Below are 20,991 nucleotides of genomic sequence, written 5' to 3' on the forward strand. Positions count from 1 at the left end.
TCTGTTGAATTTGTTAACAGAGCTATGATAATGTAAGAGAATGCCCTTGCTCTGATGAAACAAATACTGAAGTGCTTTGGAGTAAAGGAACATAATACAATTATTTTTATTGTAATATGTAATATTACATATCATAATATTTTGTTTTAATATTCAATAAATTTTAAATATTAAAATTAATATTAAATTATCAACACTAAAATAAAATGTTTAATATTTAATTAAATATTAATATTTAAACATTGAATTTTAATATTTGAATTAAATATTGATATTTATTAAAGTTAATATGTAATATTGTAATGCTGATAAGTCTCTTCAGCCGTGTCCGACTCTGTGCGACCCCATGGACTGCAGCCTACCAGGCTTCTCCATCCATGGGATTCTCCAGGCAAGAACACTGGAGTGGGTTGCTATTTCCTTCTCCAATGCATGAAAGTGGAAAGTGAAAGTGAAGTTGCTCAGTGGAGTCTGACTCCTAGTGACCCCATGGACTGCAGCCTACCAGGCTCCTCCATCCATGGGATTTTCCGGGGCAACAGTACTGGAGTAGGGTGCCATTGCCTTCTCCCAATATTGTAATAATTTATTGTAATATGTAATTATTTTATTGTAATGTTTTTACTGTAATTGCATTTAAAATAATGCAATTATTTTTTAAATGACTCAGAATATATATACACACACACACACACACACACACACACATATATATAGACAGAGGATGATAAAGCACCTCGTGGTAGCTGAACCAATGCCAGAAACTGCCTACCTTCCGGTTTCATATACATAAGAAAAATAATCTCCTAGGTCAGTTAAGTAATTTATACTTTGCGGTTGAAAGTGTGCTTTACTGATTACTTGGCTGACTTCAGTTCTCTTTCTACATGTAAAGAATTATACCACAAAACTGACATTCTGAAAAGAGCAATGGACTTAAGAGTCCCAGTAACTTACAAAGTCTAGTCATTTATCCAAATCACTTAACTACTTGGACTAGTTACTTATGCAAACATAAAAATCACATTTGTGACTAGTGCATTGTATTGAATACAAAGTGCTACATAAGTATGGGTAGTTTCTAAAACTGTGTGCTTTCCCCACTTTTATAGCTGTGTTTAAAATATTGGCTAGAATTCAAACTTGTAGAAACTCTTTCACACTGGAGTTCTTTTATGTTCATTGTTTGCTTATAAGGAAATCCCTCTGAATCAAAATTTAAACCATTTTCTACATACCTAGTAAAAGGTAGCAAATTACAGTCAAAGCTGTTTTTCCAGTAGCCACGTACCAACGTGAGAGTTGGACCATAAAGAAGGCTGAACACCGAAGAACTGACGCTTTCTCGGTGCTTTAGAACTGTGGTGCCAGAGTCCCTTGGACTGCAAGGAGATCAAACCAGTCAATCCTAAAGGAAATCAACCTTCACTGGAAGAACTGATGCTGAAGCTGAAGCTCTGACACTTTGGCCCCCGGACGCGAAGAGCCAACTCACAGGCAAAGACCCTAACGCTGGGAGAGACTGAAGGCAGAAGGGGGCGACAGAGGATGAGATGGTTGGATGGCATCACCGACTCAATGGGCTTAAGTCTGAGCAAACTCCGGGAGATGGTAGGACAGGGAAGCCTGGCGTATTGCAGTCCATGGAGTCACAAAGAGTTGGACACGACTGAGCAACGACTGAACAACAATTACTCAGAAGCCTTTCTAGGTTAGTACCTATTTCTGGCTTGTTTCAGGAGACATCGACATAACAACAAAAAAATTTAACGTGCCAGGCAGACACGATGCAAAGAGGTTTACATACATTGTGTAATTTTCACAAAAAGGTACTGCGTTTGATGCAATTATTATTTCATCATAAGTAAAATGGGGAAAACAATAGCGCTTACCTCAGAGGGCTGTTGTAAGGATTTTAAGACTGTACATAGCGCATTTAGTACAGTGCCTGACAAAAGGAAGGGCTTAACACACGTTTACCATGTGCTGGTACAATCATTTGCCAGATAAAAACAGAAACGCAAGTGTAAGCAAAAGGATTTTTAACTCAGGTCTGACTCCCCAAGGTTCTGCCTCTTTAAAAAAAAAAAGAAAAAATTATCTCCCTGTACAGGAGGGAGAAATATTAAATCCCCAGGACAGTGGCTGAACCTAAAGCCAGGAAACACACCTAATTTAATTTTGTCCTCGACTGTTCTCACCCACTACCGACGCCTGGCTAAAAGAGCTGCTCGCTAGGTTCTTGAACTAACAAAAGACCAGCTTTCTAACCTGGGTTAACTAGATCTTTCTGAGGTAGAATTTCCTGAGAAATTTCGGAGAGGGTGTCCCCGGCTGCACACCCGAAGAGGCTGTCCAGGTCCTGTTCGGGGAAACGGACTCGTCTCCTCCTTCTCAAAACAATTTTCCGAGGGGCGTCGCCCTCCAAACCACTCGGACTTCAAAGGTCCCCACCTACACCGGCCACAGGCTACGAGAAGCCCCACACATCTACGGAGGCGCCACAGCGTCCTTTTCGCCGCCTCACCTCTCCCCGCCTCCCTCCTCCCGGAAGCAGTCCTGCGCGCGCCGCACTTCCGGGAGAACTACATCTCCCAGAATCCCGCTCAATCGACCCATCTTCCGCTCCAGGTGGGGGCGGAGGTGGAGCTGGTGCCCCGGACGGGGTGGGGCCTCCCGAAAGGGCTCTAGTCCTCTTGAGAAGACTAGGGCCTAAAGGAAATTCTGGGGTTCTCTGGTAAGGTAGGACATCTGTCCCTATTAGGTATAATACTGCCCGCCGCACCCCGAGGGTTCCCTCTGTGTAAAACGCAGATGGTCTAGCCCAGCGGCGGAGCTTGCCGCGGGCCTCCAACGGAGACGCCTGTGGAGCGAAGGGCAGATGGCGCACGCACGCGCAGAGGCTCAGCTTGGTAGTGGGAGCCGCTGAGCCGCGTCTGAGGTGAGTAGGGGGCGGGGCGGGGCGGGGCGGGGCGGGGCGGGGCGGGGCGGGGCGGGGCGGGGCGGGGCGGGGCGGGGCGGGGCGGGGCGGGGCGGGGCGGGGCGGGGCGGGGCGGGGCGGGGCGGGTCCAGCATCGGGACTGACCGCTCCCGCGGGACGGCCACCATGGGCACCATCACCGAAGTCCCAGTTAAACCTGAAAGTCCTCGATCCCAACTGTCCAGAAATTGGAGTCCCCGGGAACTCAGTTTTAGCATGTATACATCAAAGTCCTGTTTTCAATGAAACCACTTCGAGCATTTCATTGCCATTACTTTCGTACAAGACTGCCTTCCTCTTCTGTATCGTGCGTTTTAAAAATAATAGTTAACGTGTTGAGGGGGCTCACCCTTTCATCTTGGTTTTTCGACTTGGAGCGAATAGCTCCTTCCTAACAAGCTGCAGAGCTTAAAATCTTTTTTGCACATTTGATTCTATTGAATTTAGTGTCAGACTAGATACATACTTTGGCGTGTGCTCTATTATTTCACATGTCTCCTCGTGAGAAGACTCCTTGGGACGGTAAAGACAATGATACATTCTACTAAAGATGTAATGGTGCCGATGAAATTCATGATCTGCTGGGGATACAGACAATTAAACAAGAGGCTTATTGTGCCCTAACCCTAACCATTTTGCTTCCACCTTGTTATTGGATTTGGTTATGTTGCTTAACCTTCTGGGTCTGCATTTTCTCATAAAACGAAAAGATTGGATTAGATGATCTCTGAGAACTTGCCATCTCTAACATCCTGGGGTTAGTTAGTGAGGAGTAGAATCTAGATCGTATCGCAATATGTTAATATAAGACATCATCAACTTCCATTTTTCTGCTAACATAAATGAATCGTAGCTCTGAGAATTTTAGCAGCAGCATTAGAAAGAACTGCCCTTATTGTATGCGTAATCTCATCCATATTGCTGAAAATAATGAGTTTAGCTGATAATACAACTTTTTTCACCCTATATTTGTTGCTTTATAGATCATTGCTAAGGAAGAACTCTGGGTACCATAAGGAACACAACGTATGTGATGATGGCTCAGATCTTAAGACCTCATCTGAGAAGTGCTTCAGTGATTCCTAATCGAATGAAAATGGGTCCATATCTTGTTGTCATAAGAACTAGAATGATGTCAACTCATAAATCCAAAAGGAATATAAGAGAATATTATGGGCTGCTGAATCTGGATGAAGGCTGTTCTGCAGATGATGTCAGGGAATCTTTTCGTAAGCTTGCCAAGCAATACCATCCAGATGGTGGCTCTAGTACTGCTGATTCTGCAACGTTTATAAGGATTGAAGAAGCTTACAGAAAGGTACTTTCCCACGTGATAGAACAGACAAATGCCAGACAGAGTAAAGTTGAAGACACAGAAGAAGAAGAAGAAAAATTCAAATATAAAACACCCCAACACCGGCATTACTTAAGTTTTGAGGGTATTGGTTTTGGGACTCCGAGTCAACGAGAGAAGCAGTACAGGCAGTTTAGAGCAGACCGTGCAACTGAACAAGTGATGGAATACCAAAAGCAGAAACTGCAAAGCCAGTATTTCACTGACAGTGTCACTGTTAAAGATGTAAGACACAGTAAGGAACGAAAGATAACTCAGGCAATAGAGCGTTTGGTGGAGGATCTCATTCAGGAATCAATGGCAAAAGGAGACTTTGACAATCTCAGTGGGAAAGGAAAACCTCTGAAAAAATTTTCTGGCTGTTCATATATTGATCCTATGACTCACAACCTGAACAGAATATTGATAGATAATGGATACCAACCAGAATGGATCCTAATGCAAAAGGAAATAAAGGATACCATTGATCAACTCAGAGAGGCAATTTTAGCGTCAAGGAAAAAACTTGGGAATCCAATGACATCAGCCGAACAGAAACAGTGGAACCAAGTTTGTGAGCAGTTTCAAGAAGACATCAAAAAGCTAAATAAGCGAATTAATGATTTTAATTTAATTGTTCCCCTCCTGACTAGGCAGAAGGTCCATTTTGACGCACAGAAAGAAATTGCCAGAACCCAGGAAATATACACAACCCTTATAAAAACAAAAGAAATCACAAATAAAAACCCAAATAACACTGATCCGGGAGAAGGAGAGAAAACACCTGGAGTTAAGACAGTTTTCTTTAACTGGATGAATGTGTGGAAATTTATTAAAATATGACCATCTCAATGTTCACAGTACTGCCCCAAATAATTTTCAGTAATATTAACACCACACATAGAGGCTGAGGTTTCTTTCTATAACACAAGAGTCTGAGAACTGTGCACCTCTGTACTTTTCACAAAACGACCCACATCTCCAGTGATGTGTAAGTGAGTGAGAAAACTGTAAGAAACAAACTGAGTCCGAGAAATATTCAACCAGCTTTGTTCTGAAGACATAGCAAGACAAGAGGAAACAATTTAATATTGACACTTGAGTTTATTAAAGCACAAAACTAGTCTAAGACTTTTGGAACATTCTCTATATGGTTGGAAATATTACGACAGGAAATTAGTGTAATGGACTTACAGCACTCTTCTCTTCTTTTTTTTTTATAAAGGCCTTCTCTGTGGGTACTGAATAAAGAAACCACCAAACATCTAGGTTGTACTTCGCGCTAACTTCATGAGCCATTGGCAGCAAAGATCCATCAGCCAAGCTAACTGATTTAGCTATTCTAGAAATAGACTCCAATGTCCACTTTAAAGAGTTTATTTTCTGACCTCTCAGAGGTGGGTTCAATGGAAACAAAGTTTCACTTATGGCTTCATTTCTAATCAGAGTCAAAATGTTTTACAGAAGCCTATCTGAAGCCTCTCTTGTATTACACTTCTCAGAGGCTTTTTCAATGAGAGTAATATATCAGTTTACAGTCTTAGGGATCCAATTTCCTGTGTTAGGAACCCTTTAATAAGCAACTACAAGATGTCAGAATTTTGTGCTCACTTGCACCTTTGGCAAATGAGAAGAGATTGACATCCATGAGACTGTGTCCCATCCAGTCTCAGACTGATCTGACTTTTTAAGATCTGTGTAATTGCCTTATTCACGGAATTGGGCAACTAGACTTGTCAAAAGAAGCTGGTCTGTTTCCTTATTTAATTCAGAGTGCTGTACTATGGAAGTGTCTCAGAAGCATGTCACTTGCCCCTCTGATTTTGGAAGAACAAGTGATTTTGTAAAGTGTGTGATAGATAAGTAAAATTACATCTTCAGAAGGAAATTTCAGACCTTGTGCTTAGATGATGGGGCATTAATGGGTATAATATGTGATTATTTTGTTGAATGAGTTATCACTAGCTTCTGCAATGATCTATTACTCTATATACAATCGTGACCGGTGTGAAATAAGAGCTTTATAATAAAAGCTATTGCTCTAAAACACTTTATAAGGTGATGCTTCTGTGAATCTTGTTAAATATTAGATACATGGCACCTAATTACAATACATGATACCTAATTATGGGGCTTCCCTGATAGCTCAGTTGGTAAAGAATCCGCCTGCAATGCAGGAGACCTTGGTTTGATTCCTGGGTCAGGAAGATCCCCTGGAGAAGGGACAGGCTACCCACTCCAGTATTCTGTATAGACCATAGGGTCACAAAGAGATGGACACAAGTGAGTGACTTTCACTTTCACTTACCTAATCACATTACAAGAACATACATAAAGGAAACCGTTTTTATTTTTGGTTTGCTGGGTCTTCATTGCTGCTTGCAGGCTTTCTCTACTTGCGGTGAGCAGGGGCTATTCACTGTGGGGCTCAGGCTTCTCATCGTGGTGACTTCTCGTTGCAGAGCGCGGGCTCTAGGATGCGTGGACTGCAGTAGTTGTGGTGTGTGGGCTCAGTAGTTGCAGCTCATGGGGTCTAGAGCATATGCTCAGTAGTTGTGGTGCATGGGCTTCGTTGCTCCATGGCATGTGGAATCTTCCTGGACCAGAAATCGAACCTATGTCCCCTGCATTGGCAGGTGGATTCTTACCCACTGAACCACCAGGGAAGTCCAAGGAAATCTTTTTTCATATTAGCTAATGAGAAGGTAAGGTTATCAGAAAACTCTAGTAATTCCTAATTTCAGCACAGCACTTTATGTTTGTAAATGTCTATATTAATAAATTTAATCAGTAAACGTAATGATTATTCAGTGGTGCAGTGTTGTCTAAACAACTAACAGTAATAATAAACATGTTTTTGTCTGACCATCTGGATGTTTTTTTATCTTCTTGCTTGATGATGTCAAAACTGACAGACATGGACTCTTCTTGCTAAGAAAGCAAGTTCACTATGTACAAACAGGGTCACTTACTGAAGTAACTTCCAGGCCAGAAAAAAAATGTGGGCCAGTTCATTGGCATTTGTGGAATCAGAATCTGAACTTAGGCTCTGTTTTGATGGAGCATTGACCTTTTTCTGTTGGTTTTTCATCATGTAACTGTCAGCTTTTCAGATGTAGTAGTAATTTATTGAGATCTCTTAACGCATTAATAGGCACATATCAGACTCTTGTCTGATTCCCAGCCTTTTCATGGCTCCTTTCTTCAAACTGTACGACGAAGACCCTGGCCCAGCCCCGCGAGTAGATCACAAGTGCCTTTTGTCTCCATGTCCTTGTTCTGTGTGCCCGAGTTTGGCCTCAGTCAGTAGTCTGGTCCCTCAGGACTATAGTTTTAAGTTCCTTGACAGAATGATTGCATTTTTTTTTTTTTTTCACTTTGAGTAACTCTGGCCCTTTAATTTGTTAATTTAGTGATAAGCCAGTTACATTTGGTTCTTTGAATAATTGAGGTTAATCAGATTTCTCAGTGTAATGTAAACCGAGCAACAAGTCCACAAAATCTAACACTCCCATGTAGGGTAATAAAGTCTTTGTTGGGTTTGTTTGTTTATTTAATTGAAGTATAGTTGATTTACCAGGTTGTGTCAATTTCTGCTGCACAGCAAAGTGATTCAGTTAAACATATATACGTGCTTTTTAATATTCTTTTCCATTGTGATTTATCCCAGGATGTTGACTGTAGTTCTCTGTGCTATACAGTAGGACCTTGTTGTCCATACCACTGCACTGTCGTTCATTCTCTTCACGGTGCTCCCAGGCTGTAGCCCTACTCTTGGCGGTACCCCTCCCAGAGATGGGAGTCCCCTCTGGCCTTGTCTGTATGACTGGGGCCATACTTCCCTGTTATACTAACTGCCTGGATACCCATCCCTGGGCCTCAGCCACCTTCCAGGACATTTCCAGTACCCCTCAGGCACAACTCCTGCTTATTTGCCTGTTCCCAGAAGTACTGCCTTTCCTGTTTTCAACAAAGTTTTATTAATTCAACTACAGTTACTGAAGTCATACAAGGCAATCCACCATCCCACCATCTGGATTCTCAGAAATCCCAGTGACTGGGGCGAGGTGCTACAAAAGGACCCCTTACCCCCAAAGGTGGATCCCACTGGGCTAACATTAAAGTGCGAGCAGGGCTTCATTCCTCCCGCGGTTCTAGGGAAGAATCCAACTCCTTGCCTTTTCCAGCTTCTAGAGGCTGCCTGTATCCCTGGCTTATAGCCCTTTCTTCTTCTTCAAAGCCAGCAAGGGCAGGTGGAGTCCTTCTCATGTCTCATCACTCTGACTCTTCCTCTTCTGCTTTTTGGGACCTTTGTGGTGACCCTGGGCTTCCTAAGTGGCTCCAGCGGTAAAGAACCTGCCTGCCAATACAGGAGGATGTAAGAGACATGGGTTCAATCCCTGGGTGGGGAAGATCCCCTGGAGAAGGGCATGGCAACCCCCTCCAATATTGTTGCCTGGAGAATCTCATGGACAGAGGAGCCTGGCGGGCTACAGTCCATGGGGTTGCACAGAGTCGGACATGACTGAAGGCACTTGGCACACACTCACGTGGTAACCCTGGGTCCACCCAGTTCACTCAGCATAATCTCCCCCATTTTAAGGTCAGTTTAATATATACACACTAGTGAAAGTGAAGAATCCAACTGTGTGGATCACAGTAAACTGTGGAAAATTCTGAAAGAGATGGGAATACCAGACCACTTGACCTGCCTCTTGAGAAACCTATATGCAGGTCAGGAAGCAACAGTTAGAACTGGACTTGGAACAACAGACTGGTTCCAAATAGGAAAAGGAGTTCGTCAAGGCTGTATATTGTCACCCTGCTTATTTAACTTCTATGCAGAGTACATCATGAGAAACGCTGGGCTGGAAGAAGCACAAGCTGGAATCAAGATTGCTGGGAGAAATATCAATAACCTCACATATGCAGATGACACCATCCTTAATGACAGAAAGTGAAGAGGAACTAAAAAGCCTCTTGATGAAAGTGAAAGAGGAGAGTGAAAAAGTTGGCTTACAGCTCAACATTCAGAAAACAAAGATTATGGCACCCAGTCCCACCACTTCATGGGAAATAGATGGGGAAACAGTGTCAGACTTTATATTTTTGGGCTCCAAAATCACTGCAGATAGTGATTGCAGCCATGAAATTAAAAGACACTTACTCCTTGGAAGGAAAGTTATGACCAACCTAGATAGCATATTCAAAAGCAGAGACATTACTTTGCCAACAAAGGTCCATCTAGTCAAGGCTATGGTTTTCCAGTGGTCATGTATGGATATGAGAGTTGGACTGTGAAGAAAGCTGAGCACTGAAGAATGGATGCTTTTGAACTGTGGTGTTGGAGAAGACCCTTGAGAGTCCCTTGGACTGCAAGGAAATCCAACCAGTCCATTCTGAAGGAGATCAGCCCTGGGATTTCTTTGGAAGGAATGATGCTAAAGCTGAAACTCCAGTACTTTGCCCACCTCATGCAAAGAGTTGACTCACTGGAAAAGACCCTGATGCTGGGAGGGATTGGGGGCAGGAGGAGAAGGGGATGACAGAGGATGAGATGGCTGGATGGCATCACCGACTCAATGGACGTGAGACTGAGTGAACTCCGGGAGTTGGTGATGGACAGGGAGGCCTGGCATGCTGCAATTCATGGGGTCGCAAAGAGTCGGACATGACTGAGCGACTAAACTGAACTGAACTCAGTGAAAGTGAAAGTGTCAGTCACTCAATCATGTCCAACTCTTTGCAATCCCATGGACGATCACCCACCAGTCTTCTCTGTCCATGGAATTCTCCAGGCAAGAATACTGCAGTGGGTAGCCATTCCCTTCTCCAGGGGGTCTTCCCAACCTAGGTATCGAACCCAGGCCTCCCCCATAGCAGGCAGATTCTTTCCTGTCTGAGCCACCAGAGAAGCCCATACACACTACTGCATATAAAATAACCAACGAGGACCTTCTGTGTAGCACAGAGAATTCTACTCAATGTTAGGTAATAACCTATATGGGAAAAGAATCTGAAAATAATGGATATTCATATCTGTATAACTGAATCATCGTAAAACAGCACTGTGAAACAACTATACTCCAATATAAAAATTAAAATTGAAAGAAAGTCAGTCAATAGCAACCTTATTCCACTTGCAAATTTAGTTTTCCGTTGCTGTGTAACATAAAATATTCAGAGATTCTGGGGATTAGGACATATGGGGGGGTGTTACCCTGCCACCACAATTGTTGAGTCGCTAAGTTGTGTCTGACTCTCTGTGGCACCATGGACTGCAGCACACCAGGCTTCCCTGTCCTTCACTATCTCCCAGAGTTTGCTCAAACTCATGTCTATTGAGTCAATGATGCTATCTTACCACAATATCCTTTCAAAAATTTATTTTGAAATTTTTGTCTGTGCTGGGTCTTTGTTGTGCCGTGCAGGCCTAGTTGCTACGTGGCATGTGACACCTTAGCTCCCCAACCTGTGTCCTCTGCATTGGAAGGCGAATTCTTAATCACTGGCCCAGCAGGTAAGTCCACTTTGAAAAAAAATCTGTACCTGGTTGACCCTTAAACGACACAGGTTTGAACTGTGCAGGTTGACGTATCTTTTCTAAATTTGTTTATCTACTTTGGTTGCGCTGGGTCTCTGCTGCCGTGTGCGGACTCCGTCTAGCTGTGGCCAGGCAGGGGCGGTTCTCTGGTTGCAGTGTGCGGGCTTCTCACTGCAGTGGCTTCTCTCGTGGAGCGCAGGCTTGAGTTTCACGGGCTTCAGTAGTTGCAGCACAGGGGTTCAGTAGTTGTGGCTCACAGGCTTAGTTGCTCTATGGCATGTGGGACCTTCCTGGATCAGGGTTTGAAACGGTGTCTCCTGCATTGCCAGGTGGATTCTTTACCACTGAGCCACCAGGGAAGCCCTGTGTAGGTTCATTTCTATCTGTTTTAGGTTTTTTCCCCAATAAATGTGTACTACAGTACTGCACTAGCCAAGTTGGTTGAGACTGGCATGTGGAACCAGGATATGGAGGGCCAGCTATAAAGGTATGCTTGGATTTTTGACTGCAGTGAGTCAGCACCCCAACCCCTGAGTTATTGAAGGGTCAACTGTATATGATTTATAGACACACACTGTATCTCCATTGCTTTCTCAAAAATACATGGATTATCTTCGTCTTCACCTGCCTTTTAATGTATCTTCAACATTTTTCCAAATCAACACATATAGTTCTATCTCATCATGAGATTGCTGCATGCTCTCATGGAAAGCAGAACTAATCAATACTGAGCAAAGGAAATAAATAGCAGTGCAAGGTGACACAAAGACAGACCACAAGGCATTGAGAGGGCAAATGCAAGCTGAAGTTATCACAAAGCAGGCACGAGATACGGTGTAACAACAAGTCATAAGCTATGAGCGACAGAGAAGGCAACAGAAGCTCATGCTTGTTGAACACCTTCCTTGCGTTAACTCACTTAATCTTCACAACAGTCCTACAACATAGGTACTATTATTAACTTTTTTGAGAGATGGAGAAACTAAGGCACAGATTAAATAACCTGGCACACAGCCAGAAAGTGGCGGAGCTGGGGATTTGAATCCAGACTGACTAGAGTTGGTCTGATTCCACACCCCTGTTCTTACCCACACACCGAGCTCTGGGGTTGGTAGGGAGGAGATGGAGCAGATCACATTACTGAGTGAAAATTCTAACATTTAGTTATTTAGGTTGTACCAGGTCTTAGTGGCAACATGTGGGAATCTAGTTCCCTGACCAGGGATTGAACTCAGGCCCTCTGCATTGGGAGTGTGGAGTCTTAGCCACTGGACCACCAGGGAAGTCCCTGAGAGAAGATTCTAGAACTCCATACACTGAGGTTCCCAGGAGCCACCTTGGATTCAATGGGGTTTTTGTTTGTTTGCTTAAATTTTTGTTTGAGTACAGTTGCTTTACAATGTGTTAGTTTCTGCTGTACAGCAAAGTGAATCAGCTATACATGGACATAAATCAACTCTTTTATTTAGCCAAATATATAAATATTTGACTGTACTGGGTGTTCTTGCAGCATACGTGATCTTTAGTTGCAGCATGTGGGATCTAGTTCCCTGACCAGGGATCGAACCCTGACCCCCTGCACTGGGAGTTCAGAGCCTTAGCCATTGGACCACCGGAGAAGTCCCATATATCAACTCTTTTTTTAGCTTCTTTCTTCATATGTGTGTGTGTGTTTGTGTGTGTGTGTGTTTGTGTGTGTGTGTGTGTGAGTCGCTCAGTTGTGTCCAACTCTTTGCGACCCCATGGACTGTAGCCTACCAGGCTCCTCTGTCCATGGGATTCTCCAGGCAAGGGTACTGGAGTGAGTTGCCATTTCTTTCTCCATATAGGTCAATACTACATATATATTGAGTAGAGTTCCCTGGCTATACAGTAGGTAGGATTCAGTGTGCTTTATAGCTGGATTATTCTTCTTCTTGAGGTCCCTGCCTCCCTGACTGCCTGTAATACCAGTGAGCAAGAGGAAATGTGATGTAGGGGAGACGAAATGAATGAGCTTCAGAGTTCGAGAGACTTGAATTCAGATCCAGGATTTTCCACTCGCCAGCTATGAGACCTTCCTAGGCATCTATCTGTCTTCTCTTATCAAATGAATATCATCAGACTCAACTTGCAGGATAGTTGTAAGCCTTTGAGATGATGAACATGAAATGCTGGATGTTGGAGGGGGACAGGCGTGTGAGCGTGCCTACGTGCTCAGTTGTGTCTGACTCTTTGAGACCCCATGGGATGTAGCCCGCCAGGCTCCTTTGTCCATGGGGTTTCCCAGGCAAGAATACTGGAGTGGGTTGCCATTTCCTTCGCCAGGGGATCTTCTGCACAGGTATTCGACCCTGTTTCTTGCAGGGAGTAAATCAGTGGTTCTCCGCAGATTTGCTGCTGCTACTGCTGCTAAGTCGCTTCAGTCGTGTCCGACTCTGTGCGGCCCCATAGACGGCAGCCCACTAGGCTCCTCTGTCCCTGGGATTCTCCAGGCAAGAATTACTCAGCTGTAAATCAGTGGTTTTCCGCAGAGGCATTACTGCCCCCCCACAGGACATTATGGAAAGTTGGGGGAGAATCTTTAGTCAACAAGATGCGAGGCACTACTTGGACAGCAAGGAGATCCAACCAGTCCATCCTAAAGGAAGTCAGTCTTGAATATTCATTTGAAGGACTGATGCTGAAGCTGAAACTTCCAATACTTTGTCCACCTGATTTGACGAACTGACTCATTTGAAAAGATCCTGATGCTGGGAAAGATTGAAGGCAGGAGGAGATGGGGACGACAGAGGATGAGATGGTTGGATGGCATCACCGACTCAATGGACATGAGTTTGAGTAAACTCTGGGGGTTGGTGATGGACAGGGAGGCCTGGCGTGCTGTTCATGGGGTTGCAAAGAGTCGGACACGACTGAGCAACTGAACTGAACTGAACTGAACAGGCAGCCCATTTGGACCAGTATGTCACGCTATGTGTATTTATGTGTGTGTGCTCACTCAGTCATGTCCGACTCTGCGATGCCATGCACTGTGGCCTGCCAAGCTCCTGTGTCCATGGGATTTTTCAGGCAAGAATACTGGAATGGGTTGCCATGTTCTTCTCCAGGGGATCTTCCTCTCACCCAGGGATCAAACCTGAATCCCCTGCATTGGCAGGTGGATTCTTTACATGACTCAGCTGGTAAAGAATCCGCGTGCAATGCAGGAGACCTGGGTTTGATTCCCTGGATTGGGAAGATCCCCTGGAGAAGGTAATGGCTACCCATTCTAGTATTCTGGTCTGGGGAATTCCATGGAGTATGCAGTCCTTGGGGTTGCAAAGAGTCGGACATGACTGAGCAACTTTCACTTTCACCTGGGAAGCCCAGTTTGTCATGTTGGCTGGCTGGATTGGTAAGTCCATGCAACCCTAGTTGCTAAGTATTTTAAACATCATTCCTGACCACAGGCACTTAAGAGATGGGGCCAGGGACACCAGGTGTTTCACAGTGTATGGGGTACTTGACCAAAATGAGGAATTGTTCCTTGTCCCGCTCAGCATTCAAACATCCCACCAGACATTCATGTGGGTGAATACTCGCTTATAGTCATTGAAGCCTAAAATGGGATTATATTTTACATATAAATATGCCAATTTTGCATGATTTTAAATACACTTATCTTTTCCCCCCATAAAAGCAACTACTGTGAAAATTGTACTTCATTTTCTTGGGAACTCACCAAGAATTGTACTTCATTTTAGAAAAATGTTACCAATGGCACCATGGCCTGTGGCATTTGACTTGCCAATACTATGTGTCTGTTGGAGTTTGCATTTGTAGTGCTAAAGACAAATGTATACCAGAAATCAGACACCTCCCTGATTTTTGGTTTAAAAAATTTATTATTATTATTATTATTTTTTGAGATCCCTTTTAATTTAGAAGTAAATGGCACCCCACTCCAGTACTCTTGCCTGGAAAATCACATGGATGGAGAAGCCTGGTAGGCTGCAGTCCATGGGGTCGCTGAGAGTCGGACACGACTGAGCGACTTCACTTTCACTTTTCACTTTCATGCACTGGAGAAGGAAATGGCAACCCACTCCAGTGTTCTTGCCTGGAGAATCCCAGGGACGGGGAGCCTGGTGGGCTGCCAGACGTCTATGGGGTCGCACAGAGTCGGACATGACTGAAGCGACTTAGCAGCAGCAGCAGCAAATGTTATTTTAGTAATAATTAATCCAAAATTAAATTAATGGAGATCAAAAAAAAAATTAATGGAGATCACAGCCAGCATCCAAGACGACCCCTAAAGATCCCCACTTTCTGATATTCACATTTTTTGGTGTGCGTAGCATTCTCCCACAATCGGCTTCCCAAGTGGTGTTAGTGGTAAAGAACCTGCCTGCCATCGCAGGAAGTGTAAGAGATGGAGGGTCGGTCGTCCCTTGAGTTGGGAAGATCAACTGGAGGAGGGCATGGCAATGCACTCTAGTATTCTTGTCTGGAGAATCCCATGGATAGAGGAGCCTGGCAGGCTACAGTCCATGGGATTGCAAAGAACCAGACACAACTGAAACAACTTAGCCCACACTCACTCCCACAACGGCGCAAACGTCATGGTATGCTCTGTGTGACCAACAGAATAGAGCAAACGTGCTGCTATGTCTCTTCTGAGGCCAGAGGCTTCCTGCTGTCTCTCTCAGATCAGTCACTCTGAGTGAAGCCAGTTGCCATGTCTTGAGGCAGCCTTGTGGAGAGGGCGCCCGTATCCAGGCACCCGTATCCAGGAATCAAGGCCACCAGCCACCAGCCATGTGAGTGAGCTTTATGGGAAGCAGAGCCTTAGGCGAGTATTCAGTATTTGCAGCCCCAGCTGACAGTTTGATTATAATCTCGTGAGGAATCCTGAGCCAGAAACAAGTCAGCTAAGCTTGTCTCAGATTCCTGAGTCTTAAAATTGTACAAGATAATAAATAAATAAATGTTTTAAGTTGCTAAGTTTTAAGATAATCTGCTGTATAGCAGTAGATAACTAATAGAGAAGACATACATGAAACTCAGTAGTCTCATTCATCAATAAGCATTGTTTTAAAAACATTTTGTATGTGCTATCCTCCCAGTATAATTAAAGTCAATCTATATTATAAAAATTGGAGAGGAAAATGGCAACCCACTCCTGTATTCTTGCCTGGAGAATCCCATGGACAGAAGAGCCTGGCAGGCTACATGGGGTCCAGGCTACAGTCCATGGGGTCGCAAAGAGTCAGACGTGACTGAGTGACTAAACAACAAATATTATAAAAATTACATGTTGAAATGATTTATTAATTTTGACATCACTCTGGTCTTATACTGTTCCCAGAGGCCTTTTATCTTTTTTTTTTTTTTTTTTAATATTTATTTATTTGGCTGCACTGGGTCTTAGTTGAGGCATGCTGAATCTAGTTCCCTGACCAGGATTGAATTCTGGGCTCCCTGCACTGGGAGCATGGAGTCCAAGTCACTGGACCACATAGGAAGTCCCCTACCTAACTTCTTTATGACTTCTTATACTTTTATACTACTGTATGTTTTTCTGACTCATTCTTTGTTCCGTAAAGCATTGAAGAATTTGTCTCCATATCAGTATTTTAAACACTGGTGTCTGAATATATCCCTGACATAGAGTACTTGGACTATTTCATCACCACCTCTTCCTGTATAGGTGATTATTTTAACATGGCTCATAAAAAAGCATGACTCATTTGTGAGAGTATCATACTTCTCATTACCTCCATTTTTTAAAAATCGGAGTATAATTGTTTTACAATGCTGTGTTAGTTTCTGCTGTACAACAACATGAATCATATGTGTATGTATTTGTATATCCCTTCCCTTATGAGGCTCCTTCCTATCTCACTGCCATATCTCTATTTAAACTGAGATCATATCCTCTTTTTTCTGTTCTAAAACTAGTTTTTTTTCTTTTTACTATGCTGAAAAGCCAGTTTGACATTGTTTTTTCTGTTATTTGTAACTGAAAGAAAACCAGCTGATAAATGTATCCAGTGTCATCAGAGTCTACACTTTAGAAAGAAATGTTTCCTCTTCTGCTTGAATCAAATGATGGCCAAGTTTTGGTATCCTGTTTCCACTCTAAAAGACCATCTTTTCACCTACAACAAAACACCGGTACCATGCTTCATGTTGGTACTGATCCTCTCATTGTTGTAGGCAGTAAATGTTTCAGTTTTGTAGAAAACAAAAACCAAAAGGGCTGTCTTTTACTCAGATGACTGACACTGCATATCCATCCTTTCAGAAGAGGGTCACTTGAGGTCCATAGGAATTTGATCCGAATTCTAAGTCCAAATACAACCGTTCTAACGGACTTACTAACATGAAGTCTTTCTGTTTCACAACCCAATAAGCTTATGGTGAAAGACAATATATATAGAGAGAGTTCTTTTTGTTTAGTTGCTCAGTCACGTCTGACTGTGTGAGCCCATGGACTGTAGCCTACCAGGCTCCTCTGTCCATGGGGATCACCAGGCAAGAACACTGGAGTGGGTTGCCATTTCCTTCTCCAGGGGATCTTCCCAGCCCAGGGATAGAACCCGTGTGTCCTGTAAGTCTCTTGCATTGCAGGTGCATTCTTGACCGCTGGGCCGCTGGGTAAGTCCCACTGTGTGTGTGTATATTTTATATTTACTTATTTCCTGTGTCAGGTCTTAGTTGCGGCATGTGGGATGTTCTGTTATGGCACACAGACTCTAATTGCAGCATGCAGGCTTAGTTGATCCGAGGCACATGAGAGCCTAGTTCCCCAACCACGGGTCAAACCTGGGCCCCCTGCATTGGGAGCTTGGAGTCTTAGGCACTAGACGACCAGGGAAGTCCCAGAAAGGCAATAGTTTTAGAAGTCCACTATGTTTTACACAACCTAGCTCCTGCAGTACTCTTTGGTGTATATTTCTAAAAGATGGGAAATGAACGCCATCCGTCAGAGTAAATTCATGAAGCAGCCTCAAGAAGAACAAACGAGAACCCACGGGACCTGGTGTGAAGAACAATCTAGATCGCTTCTTTCTCTTAGTAGGCTTGAACCACCTGGACTAGATTCTACCTGTCTAGGTTTAGGTGGAGTAGGCCCTTTAGAACTCGTCCTGGCCCAAACTTGAAAATGGTTCTGAAGTCACAAAGACTCCAGAATCTAGGAAGGTAATAGGAATTTAAGAAAACATATGCTTAGGTAGTTACAGAATTGAATACCGCCTGATCAGGGCATGTGTGGAGATTTTTTTAAAGCTGATTTGCAACTTTTTGTTTTTCAGTCGTTCAGTGGTGTCTGACTCTTTGTGACCCCAGGCACTGCAGCAAGCCAGCCTTCCCTGTCCTTCACTATCTCCTGGAGTTTGCTCAAACTCATGCAACTTTACTAAAGATTTAAATCAGTACATTTGAAATGCAACTCTGAAATGTTGACATTAGTAATTTAACCCCAATAGCTTTCAAATGCCTATATTTTTTGAAAGCTCTATACATGTTTGACTCTCTGTGAAGTAAAAGCTTACAGGATGATAGAGAAACAAGCTGCATTAGTGTGAGTCCCCTCTCATGTCTGGGAAGGCAGCTCAAAGCATGTGCATCTTAATGGTAGGTCAACAGTAACATCTTCATAGATATGTGTTTTGCTCATAGATATTCCTCCGTAATCAAGTTTAAAAATCTCGGGAAATTTTTTTTTTTTTTAAACATTTATTTATTTGGCTGCTCTGGGTCTTAGTTGCAGCATGCAGGATCTTTAGTGGTGACATGTGGGATCCAGTTCCCCAACTAGAGATCAAATTTGTGCTCCCTGCATTGGAAGCACAGAGTCTTAGCCAATAGACCACTAAGTAAGTCCCTCAGGGAATCTCACAATACTTAGTACTTTCAACAGTGATGAGATTTGAGACCATGATAGAAGCTTTGACTTGTCCCCCAATATCTCTTCATCCTTTTTCCTCAGTACTGAAACTGCATGTTCCAGCTTCCCCTGTAGTTTAGTGTAGCTAGGTGACTACGCTTTTGTCAGCAGGATGAAAGCAGAAATGGTATATATAAACGTTGGGAAAGTTTCTTAAAGAGAATACATGTTCCCTTTGTCCTCTCATCTGCTGGTAGGAATGTAAGCATAATGGCTAGAGCTCCAGCAGCTCTCTTAGACCATGAGGTGACATTGGGAATGGAGGCTGGTATCTTTCAAATGCCCATGTACTTGATAGCATAAATAAATACATGGGTGACTTTCTTGGCTGGAATAAGGAGGCTCCATCTGTCCCCATAAAGTACCAGAGCAGCTCTAGACTAACTTTGGACTTCTTAAACATGAGAGGGAAATACCAATTTTTGTTTCAGATCAGATCAGATCAGTCGCTCAGTTGTGTCTGACTCTTTGCGACCCCATGAATCGCAGCACGCCAGGCCTCCCTGTCCATCACCAACTCCCGGAGTTCACTCAGACTCACGTCCATCGAGTCAGTGATGCCATCCAGCCATCTCATCCTCTGTCATCCCCCTTCTCCTCCTGCCCCCAATCCCTCCCAGCAGTCAACTCTTCGCATGAGGTGGCCAAAGTACTGGAGTTTCAGCTTTAGCATCATTCCTTCCAAAGAAATCCCAGGGCTGATCTCCTTCAGAATGGACTGGTTGGATCTCCTTGCAGTCCAAGGGACTCTCAAGAGTCTTCTCCAACACCACAGTTCAAAAGCATCAATTCTTCGGCGCTCAGCCTTCTTCACAGTCCAACTCTCACATCCATACATGACCACAGGAAAAACCATAGCCTTGACTAGACGAACCTTTGTTGGCAAAGTAATGTCTCTGCTTTTGAATATACTGTCTAGGTTGGTCATAACTTTCCTTCCAAGGAGTAAGCGTCTTTTAATTTCATGGCTGCAGTCACCATCTGCAGTGATTTTGGAGCCCAGAAAAATAAAGTCTGACACTGTTTCCACTGTTTCCCCATCCATTTCCCATGAAGTGGTGGGACCGGATGCCATGATCTTCGTTTTCTGAATGTTGAGCTTTAAGCCAACTTTTTCACTCTCTACTTTCACTTTCATCAAGAGGCTTTTGAGTTCCTCTTCACTTTCTGCCATAAGGGTGGTGTCATCTGCATATGTGAAGTTATTGATATTTCTCCTGGCAATCTTGATTCCAGCTTGTGCTTCTTCCAGCCCAGCGTTTCTCATGATGTACTCTGCATATAAGGTAAATAAACAGGGTGACAATATACAGCCTTGACGAACTCCTTTTCCTATTTGGAACCAGTCTGTTGTTCCATATCCAGTTCTAACTGTTGCTTCCTGACCTGCATACAAATTTCTCAAGAGGCAGATCAGGTGGTCTGGTATTCCCATCTCTTTCAGGATTTTCCACAGTTTATTGTGATCCACACAGTCAAAGGCTTTGGCATAGTCAATAAAGCAGAAATAGATGTTTTTCTGGAACTCTCTTGCTTTTTCCATGATCCAGCGGATGTTGGCAATTTGATCTCTGGTTCCTCTGCCTTTTCTAAAACCAGCTTGAACATCAGGAAGTTCATGGTTCACATATTGCTGAAGCCTGGCTTGGAGAATTTTGAGCATTACTTTACTAGCGTGTGAGATGAGTGCAATTGTGTGGTAGTTTTGTTTAAGCTAGTGTTATTTTGTGGTTGTTTCCCCCTGCTTCTTGCAGCCAAATCTGATCCTAATACAATAATCAAAAAAGAAGCAAGACTTAAAAACAGTATTATTTGGCCATACTTGACGGTTTGTGGGATCTTAGTTCCCCAGCTAGGGATGGAACTCAGGCTGGCAATGAAAGCACTAAACCCTAACCACGGGACTGCTGGGGAATTCCCTACAAACTTGTTTTTAAAAGTCTACTTTCATAGATCAGCAATTCAACTAGTTTTAAGGTTGCACATATTGTATTGTATATTCTGTAGGAAATTTAGAGGGACAGAGGTTGCAAAATCTGTTGAAATTACACTGAAAATTCAAGATGTAACATCTTTAAAGGAGACAGGAAGAGACCTGACTGTAAGAAAAAGAAAAATCTGGATGCCCGGTTAAAGCATCAGGATAGAATCAGAAGACTAGTCAGTTGTTTTGGTAACCATGGGTAACAGTACTCGTTGGTAGCCTCGGACAATTAACT

General features: G+C 43.4%; 1 protein-coding gene across 2 annotated transcripts; it reads left to right on the forward strand.

Annotated features, from left to right (window-relative positions):
- Positions 1-2,661: 2,661 nt before the first annotated feature.
- Positions 2,662-7,179, forward strand: DNAJC28 (DnaJ heat shock protein family (Hsp40) member C28). Of its 2 annotated transcripts, none has more exons than XM_019973685.2 (2): positions 2,662-2,941; positions 3,964-7,179. In XM_019973685.2, the coding sequence occupies exon 2, from the start codon at positions 4,014-4,016 to the stop codon at positions 5,154-5,156; it is 1,143 nt and encodes a 380-aa protein (XP_019829244.2). In that variant the 5' UTR covers positions 2,662-2,941; positions 3,964-4,013; the 3' UTR covers positions 5,157-7,179. The 2 variants fall into 2 exon arrangements, with proteins under 2 accessions (XP_019829244.2, XP_070641135.1); XM_070785034.1 differs by lacking the exon at positions 2,662-2,941 and adding an exon at positions 3,483-3,502.
- The last annotated feature ends 13,812 nt before the right edge of the window (positions 7,180-20,991 follow it).

This window comes from Bos indicus, chromosome 1, assembly GCF_029378745.1.
Source record: "Bos indicus isolate NIAB-ARS_2022 breed Sahiwal x Tharparkar chromosome 1, NIAB-ARS_B.indTharparkar_mat_pri_1.0, whole genome shotgun sequence".
Lineage (NCBI taxonomy): Eukaryota > Metazoa > Chordata > Mammalia > Artiodactyla > Bovidae > Bos > Bos indicus.

Excerpts from the sequence above, each read along its gene's own strand:
- DNAJC28 (XM_019973685.2), top strand. The coding sequence starts at position 4,014 with ATGATGGCTCAGATCTTAAGACCTCATCTGAGAAGTGCTTCAGTGATT.